The 11,472-nt window shown below is 42.4% G+C and overlaps 1 protein-coding gene across 1 annotated transcript in view; it reads left to right on the forward strand.

Moving 5' to 3' along the window:
* The window catches only part of adgra1b (adhesion G protein-coupled receptor A1b), a gene marked incomplete at both ends in the record, with an annotated part of 190,841 nt that extends 179,632 nt beyond the window's left edge, over positions 1-11,209 (forward strand). Inside the window, 2 exons of the mRNA XM_079248652.1 lie at positions 7,974-8,069; positions 9,793-11,209. Of these exons, the coding sequence (XP_079104778.1) occupies positions 7,974-8,069; positions 9,793-11,209 (1,513 nt within the window). The remainder of the gene's footprint in view (positions 1-7,973; positions 8,070-9,792) is intronic.
* Positions 11,210-11,472: the final 263 nt, after the last annotated feature.

Consider the following 11,472-nt stretch of genomic DNA (forward strand, 5'->3'; position numbering starts at 1 on the left):
AATCCTGTGAGAACAGAGTTACAAAGGCAAGCAGAGAGGACACTACAACAACTGTATGTTTGTCTTGTTTTGTTTTTTATTGGATTCAGATTTTAAGGGTCTTCTCAATGCTTTGCAAATTGCAGGCTTTTATAGCTGCTTGCATGTCCTTCAATTGTTTGAATATATATATATATATTTTTAAAATATGGTGTAACGCAGCATAATAAGTTGTTTAAACATGAGGGTTTGGACTTGAAATGAACCCCACTGGAATACAAAGACTTACTTTGACTTGCTTCTTATGGGGCAGTTTAGAAGATTATTGTGACACATGTAACACTCACATGGCCGTTTATAGTCGACATGTGCAGACACACCCAGAGGCTATTGCTTCAAATGGAAATAGGAAAATCATCTTAAGCTGAATTATAAGAAATGGAATAAGAATACCATTGTCCACAGCAATTTCTCTTAACTCCAGTTTGCATTAGTAAAGTAAAACAAGTTTTGCTAAGCCCAACAGTTCTAATCACTTCACATACTGATTCATTAACTTTAATTTCTTCTTGTCAGAACCACACTGCAGCTGAGCGGTTAAGTGTGCAGCCAGCTGTGTTTTCATGCAAGCAATGATAAGAGTTATTTTGCTTCAGTAATTCCAGTGAAGTCCAGGACTTAGACTAGTTTTCATCTAGTTTTACGTAAAATTAGGCAGTAATTTCTGTAATATCGCCTCATGATTCACTAAGTGCATCATTTCTATGATGAACAGTATTTTCTTTTGGAAATAATTTAAAAGAATAATATGAAATGCAAAGAAATTAATCTTGAAGTTTGATTGCATGTCTTTTATAGACAGATGGAATGGATGTCAAATATTCCTGTAATGTACTTGTTTGATTTCACGCTTGGGTTGTTTTGTCTGCTTAATGACTGTAGAATGGTAAAATACTGGATGACAGGACGAAGCTCTGCCTTGGAATACATGTGCTTGACATGTGAAACACGTAAATACATTCCATGACTATCACATATGTTTCACATGAAGAGCACATGTCCTCCATATTTGCTTTTTCTGTAAGAGAGGTGTTCCTAATGTGCATTCTGGTTTGGTTCGCCTACAGTGTGAAAACAAACGGAGCAACCAGTGAACCTCAGACAGGAGGTGACAGAACAGGAACTCTGGTCCTTGAGGCTCACTGTCCAACAGCGTTTTGATGTTTCCCTGCTCAAACCCACCTGACTCAAATTAATGGCTTGACACCAGAGTTGCACAGAGCTAGTCAGAGATCCTGTTGTGTTTCACCAGGAGGACATTTAATATCTGCAGGATAGTGGGTCTTTAGGACCAGGGTTGGGGATCACTGACATGAAATACATCAAAGCAGAAAATGCCAGATATTTGGCCGCCTCTCCTTTCCATTATTAAACACCAAAGGAAAAACACAAGCTATAAGACTGCATCATTTTTATGTTGTTCCATTGTTAATTTGCAGTAAATTAGTCATTTTTGTTCCTGGCCAATAGATGAGCCAGTTTTTCTTCTTCCCTCTTGGGCAGTAGTCGTCGTGCTGCTTTGGTCCGGCACCAGAGCAGTTTTTGCAGTTGTGTGACGTCGTTCAGGCGGTTTGGTCCGCTTGAAGAATGCAAACCAGACCATACAAAGATCTGGACTTTCACACTTTCCCAGCCAATTAAAGTGACCTTCCCATTATCCTGGTGGGAAGGATCCCTTACACAAACATTACGTTTCTTTATGGGTGTTGCACCTGATTTTTTTAAATTTTGTTTTAGTTGGACAATTATTGCTGATGCCTTTTGTGGCTGTGTCTTTTTCTTCTTCTTTCTGCTTCTCTCATCTCCTCACACTCCTCTTCTCCTTGTTTCTCCTTATTAGATCCAATTTAAATATAACCGAGCAAAATCCAAAATAAAGAATAATCATCAAAAATTAGGAGCCTTATTGTCTCCATTAAGCTCCCTTCATCAGAGCAAAGCAGCGAGATAATCTTTCAGCTGTCATGATGCTAGACAAGACTAGTTATGTAAAAAAATAGAAGAAGAATAAAAAAGAGTCAACATTGCACAGTGTGATCTAAACTGGTTGGAAATGAAGATGCTTTCAGTCACGGGGGCGTCCAGTCGCTGCACGTTTTGCTGTCAGTCATTGTCCAGGAACTGCCGAAGACCTGGAGCCGCCACGCAGCATCAGAAAGATGCCACAATGTCGCAGTGCTTGCTTCCTCCCAGGATGCAGCTGAGCCATAGAGGGCATACAGGAGGGTGTAGCTCGGCTTTGGTCCGGCACTGTGAATGTCCTTGTCCTCTATCACCTGACATTGATATCTGTAACAAATCTGTAAAGGAGTGATACCTCACACCTGACATTATTAAAACTGAATTCTGTACAGTAATATGTTTCTCAAGAGGTGTTTTAAAGTCTCTGTGGATAAGGACTCCAACTGATAAGGACCCCCCCCCTTCAACCTATAACCGACAGCTTCCTTGCAAAGCAAATCCTCAGACACCTGCGTGAATGAGGAGGGTTTAATGTGGAACGTTCCAGAGGCTCTCCCATCATGCACTGCTTGTGAATGAGATAATTTGTCTGGGGGCAGGCAGTGGAGGGGGGAGGCAGGGGGGGGGGATTGTGTGGCGCAGCAGTGGAGTTGATCCACAGTGATTGACTGTAATGCTCCCCATCAGACAGGCTCATGCAATGAGACTTAGCAGCTGGAGACAAATCAATTTCTTCCCCCTCCCAACCACCGTCCTGGTCCTCCTCATTCAGCTCTCTCTTCAACCTTCCTCTCTGACGGCATTTGATGACATATCCAGCCGACCGGCACGCTGACCTTTGTCAGAGATCTGCCAGTGTGTTGGACCACACACCTTAAACACCTCTGTTCGTGCTATTAACCGCCTGTCATCTGATGTGATGGTTGTGGATCTTCTCCCCAACGTTGAGTTTCAGCTTCCCTTCCTGTGCAGAATCACCAGCATCTGTTAAATGTCACCAACAGCTTCTCCCTCCACAAGTCAATATTAATAACTTCAAACAGGTAGGCAATTTTACACCTTAAAATGTAGAATGGGGCAAAAATAAAATAATACCACATTATACCATGGCCTGGATATAGATGATATAGAAAATCTACTTTTAGACAAAAGGAAAGTGAAAGGAAAAAAACATTACAGCCAAATGAAGAATGTCTTTTCAAATATTGAACAAAATGGCCTATTACCAATGAAATTGGAAACTTGAGAGCTCGGTAATAGGCCGTTACATGTAGCTGTTGCTCAAGTGTTAAATAGAAAGACTGATTCTACTCATGTGTCCATTAAATATGATACAGTCAGCAGTTGATTGTTTCAGCTCAGCACAAAGATCAGAAATGGATCTGAAAAAGCTTGTTTGGCTTTACCTGGCCAACAAACTGTGTGGCTTAGAAACCATGTCTAGGTCGGTGTAGATGGCTCCTGAATAACGTGTCTTTATATGTCACCGGGAACACCTCAAAGAAGTTAGAATGCAGCTCAAGTCAAAAATGAGCTAATGAGCTTGAAAATCAATGTCTTAAGTTTTTGTTCTGCGTCCAGATGATCCAACACTGCTTCAGTAATGTCGGGGTCCAGGCTCTGGGGACGATTCATCCTCCATCAGACCTGTTGCCATTGATTTTCAGTCCAGCTATTGTGTCATTTGGCATACATCAGCCTTTTCTCCCTGTGTCCTTCTTGACAGCCACCCCTCCATGGAGATGGGTCAGATGCATCTTTCAGGCCCTGCGTCAGGCCTTCCCTAGATTTTTTTCTGTTTTTTAAGAATATCCCTCTCTTGGCTGGCTTTTATCATCTGTTTACTACTAATATTTTTACAGCCACAGTTCTGGCTCCAGATACAGCCTTCATAAAGTCTCAGAAGCTCAATGTTTACATTCACATCAGTTTAACCAGAACCAAAGTGACTGGACTCAACTATGGTGGAAGTTATCATAAACAGCTCAGAGATTTGTTTCTTGAAGTCGTCAAGTTCCATTGTATCCTCTGGTTTCCCAAATTTCTAATGGGCTGAATGAGTTACATCAGATATTAAGATGTCAACGTGAGCCTATCCCAACAACTAGCAAGCAAAAGGCAAGGTACACCCAGGACAGGTTGCTAATTCATTTCTAAGGAAAATTTAGAGTGATTTAGAGTGACGCACATTTCGTTGGACAGCGGAAGGAAGCCAGAGTACCTACGCATACATGAGGAGAACTTACAAACTCCACACAGACAGGCCACTGGTTGAACCATGCAGCTCCATCAGGGTACATAATTGCGAACATTTTTTTTTAGTGACCAAATAACATAACATCATGGTGACATCCGGGTTTACTTAAGTTAAATGAATTAGTCCAGTGTTTGATTAGTGTCAGTTTGTCCATCTGAACTTTATTTTCAGTGGGTGGCCTGTTGTCTGCCTGCTGTCTTTAACTGTGGAGCAGCTGCGGGGTATGATACCTGGTTGGCTGGCCTGGCTGTGGCAGGTCAGCAACTGGAAAGGACACGTAGAACCATGTCCAGTTCCACCAAGTCTGCACGATCACAGTAATCCTTCTTCCTTTCTGAAACTGATTTGTTTGATTGGAATTCTTTATTTTTAACACATGCACACAGCATGCAGCACACTTTTTCAAGCATCGAGTGCTCTCACAATCAGCTTAGTTGTTTCCTGTACTTTATTTAAATGTAACTCAGTAGTCTTAGATTTGGGTGAACTTAGTCTTTGACCACTACTAACGTCACAGTTTGTGATAGAAAGCAACTGTTCCTTGGTTCTGTTCTTTTGGTCTGAATTTCTCGACCCAGGAATCAGCACCTTACGAATGCCCGCCAGTTTGACAAAGCTAGACTTGTCACGTTGACTCAGACAGCACACTAAGCTGAGATATGCCAAGTTTTCAGCTAATAACCCTTCGGAGAATCACCTTGTTCCTGTCAAACTGCGTTATCTTTGGCATTTTTTACTGATGCAACCAAAGAAATGAGAACAAATGATGTGTCTTTACAAAAGGCTGTGTGTAACAAAGAGCTTAAAGATAAAATTTACAGTTGGATCTTTACTAAATTGCCTGTTATATGTTGACACTTGAAGCCAGCTCTCTGTCACCGTTAGAAGATATTCAGTACTTCAGGATTGTACATTAAACTGAATGTCCTGCCATACCCAGACGTTTTTGCTCTGTGCTGAAGCTGCGTATGACCATCACTTGTCCCTAACTGTCCTATGTGCATCCTGGACCAGGTCCAGAGAGAGGATGGTGCCTTGTCCCAAAGCAGAGGATGGTGCATGAACAAAAGAGAAAGGGTAGGAGGGGTTTTCAGTGCGTAGCTGTGGTCTAAAAGCCACTTCAGGTTCTATTTATATCAGATGATTGCAGCTTCTAAACTCACTCAAAAGCTCAGCTCTGCATTCGCTGCCATTTGGACGAAGGCCTTCCTCACTGGAATGGCAAACAAATTAATATGCACGTGTTGAAGTGGGAGAAACAGTGCATGTTTATGCCAGGGTGAGTGCACTGGCAAGACTTTTAAAGTGATGGAGCACCTTTTGGAATAAAACCAGGGTGGTAGGTAGACTGAAATAGTTCACAGAATCTGCGTGTGTTTTTCACTGAAACTGGTATTTGAGAAATACAAGCGGCCATTCTGAGTAGGGAAAAGGGTAATAAAGCACTTGGCACTTTAACATCCACTAGTTCTTCTCATTTATGCTTATCTAGCTGACGGGTGTGTAAATGGCTTTCTGCTGAAGAAGGGTCCCCTGAGGGAACTATTCCACTCGGAGACAGTGACAGCCCAGTATTACCACCACCCTCGCCCCTCTTCTTCTCACTGACCAGCTCAGACAAACATCTTGATTGTAATTGAATTTTTTTGGACGGCTGCGGTGTGACGGAGGAAAGATTGTTAAAGGGAGAGGGAAGGGACATAGAGGGGAGGAAACAGAGGGTGACGATGGAGGAAGATGGAGTGGTCGAAAGGTTACGGTATTGCGACAGAGGTTGAGATTGAACAGGACGAAAGAGGAAATAGCATAGTGTTATGTAGGAAAGTGGATGACAGTGAAGAGATGGAGGACAAGGACAATGCAGAACGGAAGCTGCGGGGGTGAGATTTGGGTCTGCAAGGATTTTTTTTGATAAAAATTCACTTCCTGTGATGTAAGTTTTATTGTTCAGTTACAAGCCTGCAGGAGGACAAAATAATATCGTAGGTCATATTATGCTCTTCTATGTAGGCATACAGCTATGTTCACAGCAAGGCTATTATTCCCTCTGAGTAAAACAGAGAGTAATGCTTTTATTAAAAGCAGGCTGCTCCCCTCTCTGGCCGAGCAAAGAACACAATTAATCAGCTACAGCTAATTTAAAACAGGACAGCTCGAGCACTGACAAAAACCAAGAGCAGAGCAGACAGTATTCTCATCTTAAAGTCTATACACTGGTGTCGTGTTTTTTGTGTAGATATAAGAAATTTAAAGGCCATGGACCTGATTACCTTTCAGAAATGTTGGTTCCTCCTTTGTGTGTTTCCACTACATTTTTTTCACAAAATGAAAGTAATATTTCTGAGTTTTGACAAACAACAATTGCGATTTGTGTGTGTTACCTTGGAACAGTGTGTAGTGCATTCTCAGTTCTCCTTATATCTTGTTTGGGCGATGAGATTTTGCGAGAATTGTAGCTTATGCAAGGTCGCCCCGTAGCGTCATTTTGAGGTTTTCTATTTGCTGCATGGAATTTGCTACAGCTTTTCTAAGCTTTTCTCCCTCATTTTCTTTTCTAAAACTCCAAACTTCTCTGTTGTTTGTTCCATACTTTACAGGAAATTAACTGGTGGAAAAAAGTGCATCCAATAAACTTTCGCAATATGGTTCTATAGCAAAACATGTAAAAAAATAAAAATAAAAAACACCTCGTGAATGTGTAAAAACTTTTCAGCAATATTTGAGACTCTCCAAAATGTGAGTGTTTCGATTAGCTTTTTTTATTGCAATATTTAGTTTTTGTGGAATTCTAGGTGTAACTGAAATGATAGAGATAGTTGGAAGACTGCAGCCGTAGTTTTATTACTCTCATTTTTAATGTCATTTCTGGCTCTTAGCAGGTGTCAGTCATAAACAAGGTTGGTATTCTCTCATAGTACGTACCTTGAACTCTTTGTCTCTTAATAATTTGTACAGTTACAAAGTCACATTTATGGAAAATTAGGGTTCTGATACTACAGGTACAGGTGTGTGTGTGTATTAGGGCTATACAAAATGTTGTTGGAGCATTGTCATTGCAATTAAAGGTTCTGCATTGTAGGAGGTAATGCTGGATTCTGTCACGTCCATGTTACCGGTTTTCTTATTTTAAATTTATGTTGTGTAACTTGCAGTTTTTATGTTCTTTTTACCAATTTTATTCCATTTTTATATTTCTTATGAACATAGACCACTTGAGTCATCACACTCCACCAACACATCCTCTTGTGGAGTTTACTAACACTCAGCTCGCCAAGAAAATGACTTAATCCAATATCCTCTTGCCTCCTGAGCCGGAGTGATCAGTGGAGCAAACGACCACTGGACACTTCATCACGAGACACGAAGCAGATTTGTTTATGTGCTGAAATTTACACTTTGGTTTGGAGCAGAGAAAACAAACTGGAAGTGTGATGACGCCCGAAGAGTGTGATCACAAACACATCGACAAGCTCGCATCAGTGTGCTGAGACTTTTTTTTTTTTTAATTTGATTTTAGCATTTCATTTCTTTTTTTTTTCTTCTTTTTTCTGAGATGAGATGATCTGTTTCCTGTTGAACAAATAATATCTGTCAGTGACCATGTGAAATAAATTAAAAAGCAAACTTGTACATTTCTCACCATCCAACCATACCTTATTATGCAAAGTCTACTCATGTCATCTGATTCTGTCTGTTTCTCCCTATGTAATCACAGGTTTTATTTAGTCAGTGGTGGAGTGCCACTCATCATCTGTGGCGTCACAGCAGCCATCAATATGGACAACTACGGCAGCGGGGAGCAAGCGCCGTAGTAAGTTCTGCATTTCTTATCTTGTTGGATCGCTCCATTCCATCTCCACCGTGCTTCTCTCTTTAATTGCTGCCACAAAACAAGGTTTTATGGATGCATACTTAGGTAGAGTTTAACAATACGTTTGTATACAGAGATATACATAAATTCAAAGATCAATGAGTCATTAGTAGCATTGATAAAGTACTTATAGGGTAAACATTTATCAAAGACACTTAACCCTTTAATAAAAAGCTAAAGGAGACGTTTCATTGAATTTTTTCATCATGGTCAAAACTTGAAACAGTAACGGAATAATTAATACTTACTTATATTAAATCATTGTTTCTCAATTCCGGTCCTCAGGCCCGCCCGCTCTGCATGTTTTATAGGCAACCCTACTTTAACACACCTGAATGAAATAAAGAGCTCATTAATAGCCTGCAAAGAACTTAAGTTAAAAAATCTGAGTCGGGTGCTTTTGAGGAGGAACATGTCTAAACCATGGAGGGGGGGGGGCGTTTTCTTAAAATTCCACAAATTTTAAGAAAACGTGTTATATTCGCAGAAAATGTGCTCTAGCGAAAAATAGAGGCTGAAAAAAAAGAAAAAACATATTTTTTACTTTAGTAAAATTACTCTCTATTTAACCACTATGATCAAATGAGAACCAGTCCTTATTCATGAAAAACGACTTGCCAAAGGAATCATGTTACATAAATATAATTTATTTACAATGTTTACATTTTCATAAGAGTAAGATTTACACTTTATCTGTACAAAAGGACTTTCATTGTTTCTGTTGTGAAGTTTTATATAATGCACAACATTTAGTTCTAAAATAGTTTTAGTTTTTATTTTTTACATGATAAATATTTTAATGTAAGCAAATAGAAATGTAGCGGACATCATATTCAAAGATTTAACTCATTAAATAAAAAAATTACTTTGTTTTCTGTGGTTTGATATGAATGGAAGTGACTCATGTTGATCATTTACTTCTAAATCAAATTTAAATTGTATTGTGGCAAATATTTACTCACTTTTTGAATTATTCTAGCATCAAAATCATTTACAACCCTAAGAGCTAGCCAACACATGAAAACACAGCTTTTCTTCAACATGTCTTTCTACTCCCTGATGTTTGTAAAGGTCTTACTGAAAACATCTGAGTAATGAAGCTAACAGCAGACATGCGTACACTTCTTTATCTATAATGCCATAATCTCAAAATCAGTTCATTATTCTTCAGTTTGGCAAATTGGTCAGAATCAATCCAACTCCTAAGACGCACAGCCCTGCTTCTTCTCTTAACTGTAATCCTGCTCCAACACACCAGATTCAGACTGATGGACGTCCTCATGAAGCTCTTTGCAAGCCTGTTGACGTGCCAAGCGTTTCATCCAGGTGTGTTACAGGAGGGATAAACCATGCAGGGCAGAGCGTCCTGAGTACCAGCAGAAGGAAAACACTGTCGCATCTGTTCCTCTATTTGCTTCCTAGCAACAGAAGTTTTGCAAGATGACTTACTTTTCTTAAAGATGTCTTTCTAAAAAGGAAAAAACCTTTATTTTATCATAGTTTTTAAACTGATGGAAGGAGTAGATGTGATGAGATAATGACCTTGACATGGCTTTCCCAGCACTGCTCTTCTTGGCTCCCGTAGCAAACATTTTTATTGTTCAACATTTTGTTTTGTTTTTTTAAAGATTACAACAAGTCCATGTGGTTGTGTGTGTTGCAGCTGCTGGATGGCATGGGAGCCCAGCTTGGGAGCCTTCTTTGGCCCCGTGGTTTTCATAGTCCTGGTGACATGCGTCTACTTCATCTGCACCTTCGTCCAGCTGCGGCACCACCCTGAGAAGAAGTACGAGCTGAAGCAGCTGATGGAGGAGCAGCAGAGGCTAGCTGGCAGCGAGGTCCAGACCCACTGCCATCAGGGAACCGAACCCGGAGCTCTGGCAGCCGCGCCCAGTGGGAGCCACTGCCCCGCCGGCTGCCCCGGTATCCCCATCAACCCAGCACTACTGGCCAATGAGCACTCCTTCAAAGCTCAGCTGCGCACAACGGCCTTCACCCTCTTCCTGTTCCTGGCCACCTGGACGTTTGGGGCTCTGGCTGTGTCACAGGGCCACTTCCTGGACATGATCTTCAGCTGCCTGTACGGTGCCTTTTCCGTCACCCTCGGCCTCTTCATTCTCATCCATCACTGTGCCAAGCGAGATGATGTCTGGCATTGCTGGTGTTCTTGTTGCCCCGGACGACAAGCCAACGCCTGCTCTGGCGCGCAAGGGGCAGCTCAAACTCGGCCCAAGATCAACGTGAATGGAGATACACCCGGGCACGGTCACAGTCACACCCACTGCCACCATGACTCCCCGTGTCAGGGCAAGGCACTGATGAGCTGCAGCCACAGCAGTTTAGGTCACTGTAAACACGCTGCTCTCCCATCCTCGCAAAACCACGTGACATGTCTGGCACCGGTGACGCCATGCTGCGCCGCCCTGCATAGCCAGCAGCTAATGGAGGAGGAACCGGCAGCTACCCACGTGCTGCTGCACGCCGACGCCGAGGGCTACCGACCGGGGATCCAGTTGCACTCCTGCCTGAAGAGCAGCACCAGGACTAAAGGTCGCCACTTCGGCCGTAGAGCGGGGGCTGCAGCTTGTGGAGCAGGCGGGGAGAGGGAGTACGCCTATCACATTCCCTCCAGTGTGGACGGAGGCAGCATGCACAGCTCACATACTGACAGCCCGCACAGCACACACGAGCGTCACGCCCACATCTGTCCACATCTGGCCCACGAAGGGCATCACACATGCCATGCTGCTGCAACCACCACGCACGAATCTCTGGTGTGCCATAACCCCTGCCACAGGCACATCTGCTGCGCCAAGGCAGACCTTTTCCCCTCTCTGTGCCCAGCAGAGGCAGGAGACACGGGCGTGTTCCTGTGCGGCTGCGGGAAAGTAGCCGAGGAGGACCCCATGGCAACACATCACCAGCTGGAGATGCATGCCCCGCGCAGACAATCCTACCCCCAGAACCCTCCCAATCAGAATGGGATTCTAAAAGGGGGCCTGCATGACGGACTCCTGTACACGTCAGACAGCACAGGGAATATACGCACCGGACCCTGGAAGAATGAAACTACTGTGTAGTGCAGGAAGGACAAGAAACGGTGGATGGAGGCGGCATTCCTGCCTGATCCTGCTAAAACTAACCATTGCCTCCCTTTCTAGATAAAACAACAGGAAAAAAAAAAAAAAAAGAGAATTGAACAACATTTGAACATCACAATCAGCGTGGGAAAGTTTTATTTTAATGTCCACATGTTTTTAAGTGTGCTGTTTTACTGTACAGAAATCTGGTTTCATGCAGGACCGAACAGAATCTTTTCCGTCACAAACAGTTTGTGAAGCGT

This window comes from Telmatherina bonti (genome assembly GCF_933228915.1).
Source record: "Telmatherina bonti genome assembly, chromosome: 11".
NCBI lineage: Eukaryota > Metazoa > Chordata > Actinopteri > Atheriniformes > Telmatherinidae > Telmatherina > Telmatherina bonti.